A 15,003-nucleotide genomic window follows, 5' to 3' on the forward strand; every position below is an offset into this window, starting at 1 on the left:
GAATGACTGCCAAAGAATAAAGATAGTATTGCAATTTCTGGAATTTATTGTGACACATGATTTTTATGAAGCTCTTCCAGACTTATGCTTAAAACTTTTCTGAACTATGTATCTATTGCTTCATGTCAAAGAAATTTTTCAAAATTATAATAAAAAAGCATTTTTAATCAACTGTGAGTCAAAACATTAATAAATCTGTCTATACTATTTATTTAATTTGAATAGTCAAAGATCAATTCAATGAGGTTATTAACAAATCTGCATAAGAATCAAAAGCAAACTGTAATATTATTATTCATTACCATAACAGACAACATGTAGATGACAGGGTTTTTTTCCTTTTTTTTTTTTTTTTTTTTTTTTCAAAAAATAATCAATGTACTTAAATTTATTAATCTCTTACCTTTTTTCTTTGGTGTTATAGTACTTTTTAAGTTTTTTATTTTTTTACTGGTGTGACTACATACATGAAGTTAAAAACACCACCACCTGCATTTTTGTTTGTCATTATTTTTTAACATCAGGCTTACTATATTAAACATAATTTTGTTGGGAGGAGTGGTAAAAAATGGTCTATTCTAGGTGTCAAATATGGTATGTATGCTGCTCCTATATAGACATGTTTCCATGGACACACACTTAGAACAAGGTAGAATCAAGAGTAAAAATCCAGTTTTCTACTCTTTTTGCTATATAATGCTGTTTAAACCAAATAAATTATTAGTCTCAGGACTGGCACTGTTTTAAAAAATGACAGAAACTAACAAGTATTTCACATTCCAATTTCCAAAAGTATTAAGAGCTTTAAAAAAACTGACTGAATATGCCTGAATAGGCAGAAAAAAGTCTATAGGCACAACACTGTGAACCACTCAGGGATTTATATGTGCTAATTTTCAAAACAAAAGTGCAACTAACTTTGAAATAGTTTTTCTTTTTCTAGCAAGAGTTTATGAGAGCATGTGGTATTAAAAATCAAGTCACATCAGAACCAGATGAGTTTACTGGTGAATTCTAGCAAACATTTAAAGAAGAATTAATACCAATCCTTCTCAATCTCTTCAAAAAATTTGAAGAGGAGGGAAGACTTCCCAACTCATTCTATGAGGCCAGCAACGTCCTGAGACCAAAGCCAGATAAAGACACTATAAGAAAAAAGAAGTGCAGATCAATATTCCTGATGAATATTGATACAAAATCCTTAATAAATTACTAGCAAACTGAGTTCAACAGCATATTAAAAGGGTCATACACTATTTTGTTCTTGGAATGTAAGGATGGTTCAAAACACATGAGAATCAATGAATAAAATATACTACATCAACAGAATGAAGGAAAAAAAAACACATTAATCACCTCAATCTAATGCAGAAAACGTATTAGTCAAAGTTCAAGACATGAACTTTTTTTACCTTACGTGGTAAAAACACTCCACAAACTAGTGATAGAAGGAAACTATCTCAACATAATAAAGGCCAATATGTGAAAAATCCACAGCTATCATCATATCCAATGGCAAAAAACTGAAAGCTTTCCCTCTAATATCAGGAAGGAGACAACAAAATTTTGCTTTAGCCACTTCTACTCAACATAGTATTAGAAGTCCTAGCCAGGGCAATTAGCAGAGAAAAAAAGAAGGCATCCAAATTGTAAAAGAAGAAGCAAAATTATCTGTGCTTACAGACAGCATAGTCTTATATGTAGAAAACCATAAGGTTCCACAAAAAAACCGACTAGAATGAACAAATTCAGGAAATTTGCTGGATACAAAATCAAAACTCAAAAATCAGTTGCATTTCTATATACTAATAATGAACAATCCAAAAAGGATATTAAGAAAATTCCATTTACAATAGCACTGAAAAGAATATTTGGGAATGAATTTAACCAAGGAGGCAAAAGACTTGTACACTGATAATTTATATATATATATATATATATATATATATATATATAAAATGATAATCTCATTAGAGATAAATTTAAAGAGAAGCCAATCCTGAGGCCAAACTATGTCTAGGAATAGGTATATAAATGAACTCTGGATACATAACAAGAACAAAATTTTGCATATACTATAGTCTAAATCAGTGATTCTTAATGGCGGGGGGTTTAACCACCATTTAATTTTCTCTTGTCCCTCAAATTTTTGGTTATCACAGCACAGATTAGGAGGAAGTGCTATTGGCATGTAGTGGGTAAAAGCCAAAGATGCTTCTAAACATCCTACAAAGCACAGGCCAAGCCACCACAACAAAGAATTATCTGTTCCAAATGTCCACAGTGCAGAGGTTGAGACACCCTGGCCTATGGGAAAACTCTGAATAAGCCAACTAAGGCCTAAAAGGCCCTTTCAAACATCTGTCAGTAATACACTGTCATTAATTTTACCAAAAAATAAAAAAGAATTTACTTCAGTAAGAAGTGTCAGAATAAGAGCTACTCCTTTGCATTTTCAAACTCTGTGACGAACAATGTATATGCTATTTTGTTGCTCTCATGAAAATAATCATGCAGGGGTGTAACTAAATCTAGTAAGTATCTGCAGACAAGATGAATCAAAAGATTTGTATTTACTTTATTATCATCTCTAGTCTGGTCGAATATGGCTTCAAAAGTTGACACGTGTGCGTGAACCTAAGTTTAAACTACTGACAGGTATTAACAGCTTGTTTCCCTTGACGGTATATTTTTAAGTCACTGAATTTTCTAAACTAGTTGTATTTTCATTTCATTACTTTTAATGCTAGCTTCCAAAATGCAACTTTGTACTAGAGGGTAGTTTTCAAGACATATGTCAAATAACTGGGGAATGTGCATTTATTGTTCTTCTGAATGTACTTTTGGGTATCAATTGCGGGAAGTGTAATTTGGATGAATGACGTTTATCATAATTTACTTCCCACAGAATTCCACATATTGTCTTGACATAAAAGAATTAAAGATTAATGGCAATAGTCTATTTTATTCCATTACTACTCCCATCTTTCTTTGTTCTGAGAGCCATTCAAATATACAAAATGTAGCCAGCCAGCAGTATAAGCAAGGGCAACAATTAACATGAGACTGTAAAACCCAGCTAAAGGTCAATTTTGCTTTGTACACATTTGCTAGATGAAAATTTAAACTTTATGTCTATATCTCTTATATATATGTAATCCGAAACCTCTGCCATGTCAGTTTTGGCAAAAATCAGATATAGCAGTATAAAAAAAGGGTCGTTAAAGATACATATTTCAAATGTTCTAACTAGACAAGCACTAAAAAAGAAACAAAGACTAAAGCTTTATTGACCTGCAGAATATAAAGAATGTTTACTTTTCTCTGAGCACTGTCTGAGAAATGCATCTTTGTGTAACATTTAGCTGACGAATTTTATTAAATTATCTTGAGAAAAGAAAATAATCAAGAGTGGATTCTTACACACCTAGCCTCGTACATGCCATACCAATTCTTAGTGAAACACATTTCAGTACATTCTAAAATACTAATTTTTAACGTGTATTCCACATTAAGAAATAGTTCAGTAACATTCTCTGACATAATACCTATAAGAAATATATTTAAGACTAATATAATCTAAGAACGTTATTATTTCTTGAGGCCATTTTTATTCAAACCACAGTACAGTAACTTAGTATCTTTTAATTTAAGAAATCGTGAATAGGTGGGATTCTCCAGTGCTTCACCAACTCTAAGAGACCACAGCAGGGTTCTCACCCACCTTAAACAATAATTGAGCTGGCAGGGGAAAAATGGTGCCTTCCACTAGGAGTGGGATACAACCTGCAAAGCTGTTTCACATAGATTATATAATACAATTTATCTGGTAAGTAGAAAAATCAATCTATCAGGTAAGTATAACTGGTACTTATTTTGCAGATGAGGAGCTTGAAGCTCAAGGACTTGTGTAAGGGGATATAGCTAGCCAACAAAGGAACTACCAGAAGTAGAAGATTCCAGGTATTTTCTCACCAAAGCTGGTCGTTTTCCTACTTATATACAGTTAATGCACCAAATGTGAGAAAGTTCCAAGTGACAAGAGGAACTATTCCAATTATAATTTAATTTTAGGTTAGTTCTGCTCAAGAGTGACAAGAATTGACATTTCATCACAATCCTAACTGTTCTGACAATGTCTTAGGAAGAAAGGCCAATAATGTATGAGTGCATATTGATGTGCATGTGCTTAAATCACATAGTAACACGCTACACAGAACACTTTTTTAAATTTTTATTCTGAAAACCAAGAGAACTGCTTATTTACAGTAACAGCCAGTACAGCCAGTGTTCTATCAAATAGCGTTTGTTTCTCAAAACCAGAAATGCTCCTGGTGCCCTCAACCACAAATTGTTTAATATAGCATTCAAGATTCTCCACAATCATCTCCAGAAATATCCATTTATATCCTCTACATAGCAGCTGCGTGGGACTACTGACTTCACAGCCTTTTGTCTTTGCTTACACTGTACCCCTCACCCCACAGTATCTTTCTTCCCATCCTCCATCAACTGAATTCCTACTCACTGATCAAGGTTGGGCTTGAATGCCACCATCTTCCTAATACATTACTCCTTTTGCCAAGATCCTACAAAGTTCTTTGTAACTTGACCACAGTTCTTACTTTATCCTACATCATACTTGTGTTAGTAGTTTGGGACACCTCTTCTGGACTGTTAGTTCCTGAGTGTCTGAACTGCCTTCAACTTAACAAACTAAAATCTTTCGTCCCCAGTGGCACCTCGCAAAGTAGAGAACTAAAAAATACCTGCTGTCCAGCCTGGCATGGCCCACACGAGCTCCAGTGCCTGCCTTTACAGTGCTCTCTGGACACTGCAAGAACTACTCTGACAGATTTCCCAGCATGGCTTCGCCTTGCCATTTTATCAACATGCTCAGGGGCCCTGCTTCCTGACACAGCCTGCTAGGACCCTACTCCTCCTGGGCAGTCTTCCCACCTGCCTGAAGTGTCAAGTGCTTTCAGTAAGGCCCAATTCACCAAATTGTTGAATTTTTAAACTCTGTATCGATATTTAGAGTTGAACAGAGGGTGTAGAAACTTAAACTCTGGCAAGGTTTATTTCACTGCATTTTTATACAGTGCAGATCTGAACTATTATTGTGGATTAACCACAATCCATTCCAGAGAAACGGAGATAGTAACACTTGTTGATACATAAAAGGCATTATATTCACAGTGATTTAGTATTTTCAGTATTTCTTAAAAAGTATATCTTTATTAGTTTAGAACAATGATTAAGTTATAAAAATACTTTATGGAAATTGTAAGTGAAAACAGCAAATTATCACAGGAACTTAAATTCTTGTGTTGTTTTTCCATATCTGAATTTATTTAAGATATACTTTCAATAAGCAAAGCACTACCTAGCAAGTGATTCACATACTCTTAGGACTATTCATTAAATAACCCATCCACAGGTATGAATGCTTCCTTTTCTAGAAGAAATATACTCATCAATACTTCAAGCTTAAATAAAAGAATTATATTTCCAATCCGGTGGGTATTTTTTGTTCTATGTAAAAGTCTTAGTCTCTGTTCTCAATCAGACAAATACCACTTCCAGGGAAAACATGGAAATATTGAAAAAGGAAAAAAAGAGGTCTGCAGTTTGAATTAGAAAAGTATGGATGGGGCAATCATGTGCTCATACCTCAACATTATCTTCAATGAATTAGCCATTTTTAAATCACTGCATAAAGAAAATAAATTTGGAGATTTTTTTAATCAAAAGCAACTGCTAACAATATGATGATATTAAGAGTTATAGGCCCCATTAGCCAAATGATCTACTTTTACCTTCTTTCGTTCCTGCTCCCTCTGTTGGAGTCTACAGACTGAGTCAGAAGCTGCTTGCACTGAAATAAAACAGACAATGAGTTTCAATCAGCAGCCCTTGTTCAAGACTTACCTGAAAAAAAACAAAACAAAACAAAACACACCAAAACTTGGATTGTTTTAGATCTCATGATAAAAGAACTGATACTATTTTGGTCGTGGTGAGGTGGCTAGAAGGGAAAAAAGAAGTTCTGCCAGTATATTCAGGATACCATAATTAGAACCACCATCATTCTTGAGCCTTGAGGTATGCTTGAGGTACAAGCCAAGGGCATTTTAAGTACTAATTCCAATGACAAGTTGTCAACAATGACTTCAGAATTCTCCAAAAAGATATAAAATGCCTGATAGATTTACCATTACATTCTGATTATGTCTTTACAGTGTCTCTTTGATTCGTTCACCCTCCCCCCCCTTTTCTCATTCATCCGAACTTCTCTCTTGCAGGTAGTGCTTGATACCTACAAGGCTTCCACAGCTTCCTATTCTTGTTTCTCCTCCCTTACCTGTTAATTCATCCTGGCTGCCACTGCCAGATTCAGATTTCTCTGGGCTGTTTTCATGGAGTGATTTCCCTTTCTAATGGACCACAACTACTAGTAATAATTATTAGAGTTATTTATTATTACTAGTGCCCAGACTCATGCTAAGTACTTCCCATGTATTATTCGTCTTAATCCCACTTTCCTATTAGGAGAGGATCACTGTCCCATTTCACAGATTTTTGGCATCTGTAAAAAACTGAGGTACAAAGAGAAGGTAATACGACTAGTAAGTAGAGAAAGCAGGATTTAAAATCAGACCCCTGCCTCTAAGGACTTGGCTCATACCCTCAACACTCTACTCCTCTTATGATCTCATCAATGAAACTGGTCTTCATCCATCAGTTTTTCAGACCCTTTCATTCACTGGACCCATCGTATTTCTGTACACAAATGTTTTCACTTATTTCACTGTTCTGCATGCAGGTTAACAGTGAGCCAGGGTCAAATCTAGAGTTGAGCACTTAGTTGCGTAACTTGGCACGTTTGCTTGTGCGTTCATTCACTTGTTTAACACTGAATGAGCACCTACTATGTGCCAGGCGCTGTGACTACTGCGGCCCCTGGTCCCTTAGCACCTTAGTTCCTCATCTGTAGAATGAGCATAAGAATTAATACGAGCACTTGAGAACTGACATTAAATGAGATAATATGGCAGAAGCTACTATGCTTACAAATAACTGCAATATTAATGCCACTGAGAACAGTTCTTCACAAAGTGAAAGCAGTCAAGGAGTTAAGTTATTATTACTATTATTCTTCTTACTGTACTATCCCTACGGAAAATGCTCTCCTGTATTCCTTTCTTCTAATAAAAATGTTTTACTTGTCTTCAAAGAACAGTTCGAGGTTGACTGCCTTCATAATAAAGCCCTCCCAGATTAATCCTTTCTCTGTAAGGATTTTCTCTTACTTGAAATTCCTTTATCAGGTAGGTGTGTATCACACCACTTTATCCTGTAATTGCTTAAACAGAGGTTTGCCTAGTGTTTTACAATTCTGCCTTCCTATCCTACCCAAACCTAGCTCCAAATAGCTCACAAGTTCCATAACAGGGCAGGGACTGTGATTTCCCTTTCAGAAAAATGTTAGGTCCCTCCCTGTGAGAATATGGTAAAAGAGGAGGATTCTGCTTTTCAAAAGTAATGTTTTTATCAGTAAACATTTATTTTAGTTATATCAAAGATAATATTTTAGGACTGAAAATTATGTTCCCAATCATTGTTTGTTCTAACAGAAAAGATGAAAACAAAACAAAATGGGAGCTGATTAGATCTGCCTTCTTTCTGTGGCATATTAATATTACATCATTTTTCCCAAGCAGTGGTTCCATCATTTCCTGATTGGATTTTTTCCCCCTGACTCCAAATGTAACTTAAAAAAAAATCCATTTTGTGGTCTTTGGGTGCTTCTTCATTTTCAAATCATTCTGGGCTTAATCTAAAAGAAGAGTTACAAGACTATGACATTATTTTGTCATTTGTTATGTCCTTTAAAATTTTAATTAGAACACATCTGACAGAGGCGTCAGAGGCAAACTTTTGTTCCTTATATTTGTGCTCAGACAGAATGACCATTTTTAGAAATTTCAGTCCCTTAGAAGTAACTGATTTTTTAATTCTTTAGCCACACAATAATAAAGGCTTACTTTCTAGATTTCATGAAATCTGCTTTTCTAAAATACAAGAAAAATCATGTGACTATACCAAACATTCCTTCTTCATGATTAGAGACCCCAAGGGAAAAGGCCCATTATGCAAACCTACCCATCACTTCCACATCACTTACTGCAGTGTTATTCCTAATTCAGTAGGAAGCCGTCTCCCCTGTTGTCTCAGTGTTTTAGGAGACTGTACTGATTTTAAAGCATCAAGAATTTGTCAAATTATTTTCTCTCAATCAAAAGATTTTTTTAAATTAGCACCACATACGGTAATTGTGCCACAGACGACAATTAACAACATCCTGACTGTCCTCACAGAAGAGAAGCAAATACATTCTATCACGGTGTGTATATGTAAACCTCAAATACATAAGCAAATAATTTTGGTTTGGTAGCAGAAAATGTTGGCTGAATTCTCATTCACTCATTTCAATGAATGCATAATTACTTCGTGACTACAATGTGTCACTGTTTTAGGTGTCAGGGGTACTGCAGAGAACAATCAAGAGTCTCTGAGCTCATGGAACTTATGTTTTAGTTGGGGAAACAGACAACATATAAATATTGAGCACGTCAGGTGGTGGTGGATATTCCAGAGAAAAACAAAGCATGGTAAAGAGGCCAGAGAATGCCAGAGTGAGGGGCAACGATTATTATAGCATAGCTAGAAGGGTCTCACTGTGGACATTTGAGCGGAGATTTATAGGAAATGACGATGTACAAAAACCTGACAAAAGAGTATTCCAGAGGGATCCCTGAAGTGGGAGCACATTTGGCACATACTAGAAGAAGAATAAGGAGGCCAGAGTAGCTAGAATGAAGTGCGGGAAAAGAAAATGGAAGAAAATTAAAAAGTCAGAGCGGGGGCCACCGTGTAGAAATGTCCAGGCCACTGTGAAGATTTTGGCTTTTCTCTAAGCAAGGTGAGGAGATCCTGATATAGTAATGATAAGAGCCAAGTCACATTTCAAAAAGATCATTCCGGCTCCTATGTGGAGAACAGACTACAGGGAGGAAAGACATGAGTTATGTGGCTACTAGAACAATCTAGGTGAGAGGTCATTGTGGCTTAGACCAGGCTGGTAGCAGTTAGGAACGTGATGAGGGTGGTCAGAGTCTGGTCACAGTCTCAAAGTGGAGCCAAGAAAATATGTTAGTAAGATACATGTGAGGGAATGACCAGGGGGAGAATGGAAAAGGGAGGAGAGGAAGGAGATGGGTAGAGGAAGAAGCAATCAGTGAAGAAGAAAATTCTAACTGGTAAAGTGCTATAAAATATTGGTTAGTATTTTAAACTGTTGAAGTCCTAAAGATTTCTAGGTAGAGAGAGAGTGAAGCAAAACCAGGCAAACTCAGTCCCTTAAAATAACTCACAAAATAAATAAAAAGTTAAGAAAAACAAAAGGTAAAAAATTCCATCATTCACTGAATAAGGATGAATTATAGTTGTATATTATAAACTTTGAAATGTGGCAGCCAAGAACTGAGACTCCTAACCCCACTGTAATTACTTCATCCCCCAAAAGTTAGAAAGAGAAAATGAGTTGACAAAATTCTTAGAACTCTAATATGCTTAAATTTGTACAGAAATAGATTTGGGGGGTGGAGAAAGTACATAACATGTGAGAGATAGATAAGACAAAACACTCATTCTGAAAGAAAACCTAATATAATTTTCCATAGGTACTTTGTTATACAAAATAACAATATGAACTTATTAAAAGAGAGCAAATACATTGCATGAAATGAAAAATGAAATTGCAGCGCTAAGGAAACAAACTGAGAACTATGACAATATCATTACAGATCTAATAAATAAATCAGAAGGAACTGAACAGTCCAAGACTAAATAAACAATTGGCAGCACTAGAACTGCAGGACAGAAAGCAAATACTGCAAACCTTGATAAAGTTAAAATTTTCAAGTGAGGGGTTGGGGAAGAGAGGAAGGAGGGGAAAGTTGCCTATACCTCTCAAGGCATTAATTAATGCAGAAATAATAACATGACTCTAACTTCTGAATGTTTTTTGTAATTTTTTTGTTTTTCTAATTATTTTTCTTTGATCTTTTAGTAACTATTATCTCTTATAATATACAGAAACACTTATTTAAGGTATTCCCTTCAGTTTTAAGTGTTTGTTCTGTTAAATTCAAATAAAATTTAAAATTAATACCTAAGCTTAAAAAGTGTATGACCCCATTCTTATCAAACACTCTCTCTCTCCCCCTCGTACCTTCCCAGCTAGTCATTCAGCCATCATTTCTCTATCCGTTCTTCTATTTGGAGATACAAAGAGATGTCTGAAATGATGTTCCCCAAAGTTAAAAAGCAATGGTTATCTTCAGGTGGTTACTAAGGTGATTTATTGCTTTCTTCTCTTTTTTTCCTTATTCCTTAAACATATATCCTTCTGTTTAAGTAATTAAAAAAAAAAACAGTCATGTTCTCAAAAAGAGAGAGCGAGGCAGGAAAGAAGAAAAACTATCTTCCCATGACCATGCTAGTTAATGTGAATAAGGAATAACCCAGAGAGGCTCTGCCCTTTTTACTCTCAAATCAAGGTCGCGGTCCTCAATACTACAGTGAGATCTCCAGACAACAAAGTTGGTGAAGCCCAAGAGTCTGTGAAATAATTTGAAAGCAGGGCACAGACACTACTATTGTTATCAGGATGAAAATAACATAAAGGCTGCATCTTGATGACTTTATAGGCTGCTTTTTTCGTATTCTCCTAGAGCTCTCATTTACTTTTTTTGATTTTTAAGGACCCACAGGTCAGTTTTTGTTCTAAAGCTTCTGGTCACCAAATCCGGAGACACGCTGCAAGGTGGGTGGCTGCCCAGCCCAAAGCGGAAACAGTTCCAAGCTGAGGATTTCGTCATAGTTCTACATTCCAGTAATTCAAGACGTCTGCACCTTACTGCTCCACAGTTACCTAGTTCTGCACAACACGTGGGACCACCAGCTTAAGGCCACTCCTGCAGAGTTCTGAGCACACAGCTCTCTCACAGGAAGAGATAAATGTGGCAGTTGTGTTAAGAGGCACAAAACAAAACTCAACTCATCCCTAGGCTTGTAAAGCACTACTTAGGTCAAAATATATTCCAGTATATTCCATATAAACTTGCTTGCATGATTTTGTACAAGTCCCTGATCAATTACCATTGAAAATAAACAAGCCAGCACTCTGACTTAAAATGGCAGATTTTTAAATGTGAAATTCCCCAGGAACGACAGCTGGGCCCAGGCAAATCTTTAAAATTAAAGCAGATAATCATCTCCATTCTACGCATGCTCATAATACTTACCAGAATATACCTGGGCAGAAGCCTACTGAAGAAGCCTTTCCTGCTTCTGGCAGGGAAACACCTCCAAAAGCCGTTTCTTAGGTTCATAGAGCTAATTACACCCAGGGTAGTCCACAGATTTTGAAACCTTAACTATCAACTTTGTATTTTATGTGTTTCAATTCTTTTCAGGACATGTGTACAGTCTGAATCCCATTTTACCAGCAATACTTTTGTATTTCATTATGAAGACTCTACTTTTAAGAGGCTAGTCCTCAAATCAGAAGTAACATTAGCCCAAGAATGAAGTAAGCCAAAATAGTCATTCATAGATTATTATCAAGTTTTACCCAACTTATTTTTATATACTCAAAGTGTAGAAAAGGAAGGTTATAGGCACATCTCAAATGCACTCATAAGAATTGTTATTAGTAATACTGTTAGTATAACATCTAGAATGTTTGTCAGGGTTAAGGAAGCCACTCTACAAACAAACAAGGGATGTCTGTAGTAAAATGCAAAAGCCCACAGTCAATTTTAGACTTTTTACTATTCTACTCAAAGAAACCAAACGTAATCTTGGGGCATTCATTCTATCCAAGCTCCTAAAGGCATTAGACTACACAAGACTAACTTGGACTTGAATACAAAGACTGGCTTAACTCAGTTATTAACCAAATCTCCCTGTTGCTTTCCTTCATAGATCATTATATTACTGGCTAGTTTTGTTTTTTTTTTCCCCCCAGAAAGATATTTTTTCAGTTACCAGCATTATCTATCCTTGGACAAGCTGAATACTGTCGATATAGATCTAAGGAGAAGCCCTGAGTAAAATCAGTTATTAATAAAATTTTTATTTTATATTATTATTTGATATGTTTAATAAGGATTCTTTTTTAATATCCTTCCACATTACAATATTTTGCTTAATGAAAAAAGTTTTAAGATACAAATGTTTATGACAGGATTATGTTTTTAAAAAGTTAAAAACTCTAGTATCCTGTCTGAAAAAGAAGTTTCATTTCATATCCTAACTCCTAGTTACCGAACTTCTTCTTATGGATAATTAAAAAAACAAAAAAGGTAAAAAGTGTTGCAATTTCCTCACATCCTAAAAGGACTCCAGATGCACACATCTCACTTTGGAGATTAATGCTCTCAACATCAATGGCAACATACATTAATCACGAGATAGTCAATGTTCTCTGTGGCAGGGCTTCCAATTTATATGTTTCGGTTAAGAATTCTCTCTCCACCTACTACCAAAATACTGAAGGAAATACATTTTGGCATAGCATTCATTTGAAATAGAACAATATATATATAAAAAAACAACAATGCAGGCTTACATCTCTGAAGAACTTGGTTTAAGTTGTCCTGCATGATTTCTCTACATTTGGGAAGAGTATGTTCATTTGTTTCATGGATCATATTCTTCAAATTTTCAAGAACTCGCATTTCTCGAAGACCACGTTTTTCCTGTTAAAAGAAAGTAAATTACTAATACATACTGTGTCTTAATCTCAGTAATTACTTTCTGGGATTTCCAGCCAGGTTTCGGTTGTTACGCTATTATTTATTAATGAAATTTACACAGCTTTCTTCCAATTATTTGGCAATAAATGAGGTCACAACCTGGAGGCATTCTTTTTATTATGAAATGCTTCAAAAGTTGCAATATGAGTAATATTTTTATAGCAATGTTTAAAAGCAGGCATGAGAAACACTAAATGAACAAAAAGAGGCCTAGAATGCCACATATTTTATTCTGTACAGCAAAGAAATTAGACACCCTTGATCTAATTTTAATTTTGTTGTTCTTACATCAAACACATAATAGCTCCCATTATTATGCTGTTTTTAAATCTAATTCCATTTTTCTCAAAAATGTGCCGTAAAGGTAACAACATGTCGATAATTCCCTATACAGAAAAGGGTTAACACTGACCCCTCCCCTTAGAAAGGCCCGCTTGCAAGGCTGGCCTTTGGCCAGGGGCTGGAAACTTGCCCAGTAAATAGTTCCCTACACTGGTATAAAACTTTCCATAAATGATAATGCGCATCTCTTCTTCTGGGAGTCTAGAATTTTGATACATGCCAGGCACAGACTGCCTACCTGACCAATTGCCAATAAAATCCCTGGACTCCTAGACTCAGGTGAGCTTTTCTCGTAGGCATTTCACCTGTGTTGTCACAGCTCATTGCTGGGGAAATGTAGCACGTCCTGTGTGACTCCACTGAAGACTCTTGGAGGCTTCTGCCTGGTTTCCTCCAAAATCTTCATCATGCACCTGTCCCTTTGCTGATTTTGCTCTGTATCCTGATGTAATAAAGCCTACCCACCAGTATGACCATATGCTAAGGCCTGTTAGTCAGTCACTGAACCTGGATGTGATCTTGAGGACCCCTGATACACCCCCCCTTCAGAAAACAGACTTTAACACTACCCTTCCACCACCACTTGAGGGTAGGCCAGATTTAGTGACTTGCTTCCAAAGAACAGAGTAGAGAAAGCAAAAAATACTGACTTCACAGTGAAGACAATGAAGGTTGACATCATCAGTGATGTCATGGTGATAACACATACCCTCTGATGTAATGTGACAAGGGCACTTCCCCAAAACCCGTAACCCCAGTCTAATCTTAAGAAAAACATCAGACAAACACAGATTGGGGGGACATTCTACAGGCTACTGGCCAGTATTCAAGACTGTAAAGGTCATGAAAAACAAAGAAAGAAAGATAACTGTCACAGGCCAAAGACGACTAGAAAGACAGACTAGAAACACAAGTAAATGCAGTGTGGTACCCTGGATTAGGTCCCAGAACAAAAAGAGGACTGTGATGGAAAAACTGGTGAAACCCAAATAAAGTCTGGTATTTCATCAATAGTAATGTATCAATGTTTTACCCATTATATAAGATATTAATAGGGAGAGAAATTGAGTGAGGGGTACACGAGAACTATTTATACTACCTTAGCAACTTTACTGTCAGTCTAAAATTAATACAAAATAAGAAGTTTAAAAAAGAAGAGTAGTAAACTTGATTGTAGGGAAATAAGTTAGTTGTATTACTGAGGTTTTTATTTTGTTCTGAGCCATTCTTATGGAGCAGCTATGGCCAGATTTTTACTATACTGTTCTTAGATTTTTTTAGATTTTTACTAAAATTTTTTCCAAAGAATCTTTCTCAAAGAATCAAAAGCGAATACTGTACTTACCACCAATCAACAATTCTCAACTCCTGGCTTATTTTGTTCCCTCTGTAACACTGCATACATTCTCCTGCCCACAATCCTAGATTCTTTTGAAGCAAATCCCAAACAGCGCATCATTTCAACTGTAAATATTTCAACATCTTTAAAAGACAAAGACTCCTCTTAAAAAAAAAATACAGTAAGACCACCTCTCTGTCCCCTTCTCTCCTCACACACACTCTCTCTCTCTCTCTCACACGTACATGCACACTCAATAATAATTCTTTAGTACTATTAAATAACAAGGTAGTATTCCCAATTCCTCAAATGTCCTATTAATGTTCTTTTTTATCCCCATTTAAACCAAAACTGAACTAAAACTTATATATTGCAACTGGTTAATATGTTTCTTAAATCTTTTTTAATCTATAGATTTCCCCTCCATCACTTTTT

The 15,003-nt window shown here is 35.6% G+C and overlaps 1 protein-coding gene across 4 annotated transcripts in view; it reads right to left on the reverse strand.

Annotated features, from left to right (window-relative positions):
* BLOC1S5 (biogenesis of lysosomal organelles complex 1 subunit 5) overlaps window positions 1-15,003 on the reverse strand; it is a 45,258-nt gene that overhangs the window by 9,268 nt on the left and 20,987 nt on the right. For all 4 annotated transcript variants that reach the window (XR_013441391.1, XR_004926116.2, XM_036120659.2 and 1 more), the window contains exons 3-4: window positions 12,701-12,830; window positions 5,820-5,878 (exon numbers count right to left, since the gene is read on the reverse strand). Coding sequence is in view for 2 of the 4 variants with exons in the window: in XM_036120659.2 (XP_035976552.1) it covers window positions 5,820-5,878; window positions 12,701-12,830 (189 nt within the window). In the remaining 2 variants the exon portion in view is untranslated. The remainder of the gene's footprint in view (window positions 1-5,819; window positions 5,879-12,700; window positions 12,831-15,003) is intronic.

This window comes from Halichoerus grypus, chromosome 9, assembly GCF_964656455.1.
Source record: "Halichoerus grypus chromosome 9, mHalGry1.hap1.1, whole genome shotgun sequence".
Lineage (NCBI taxonomy): Eukaryota > Metazoa > Chordata > Mammalia > Carnivora > Phocidae > Halichoerus > Halichoerus grypus.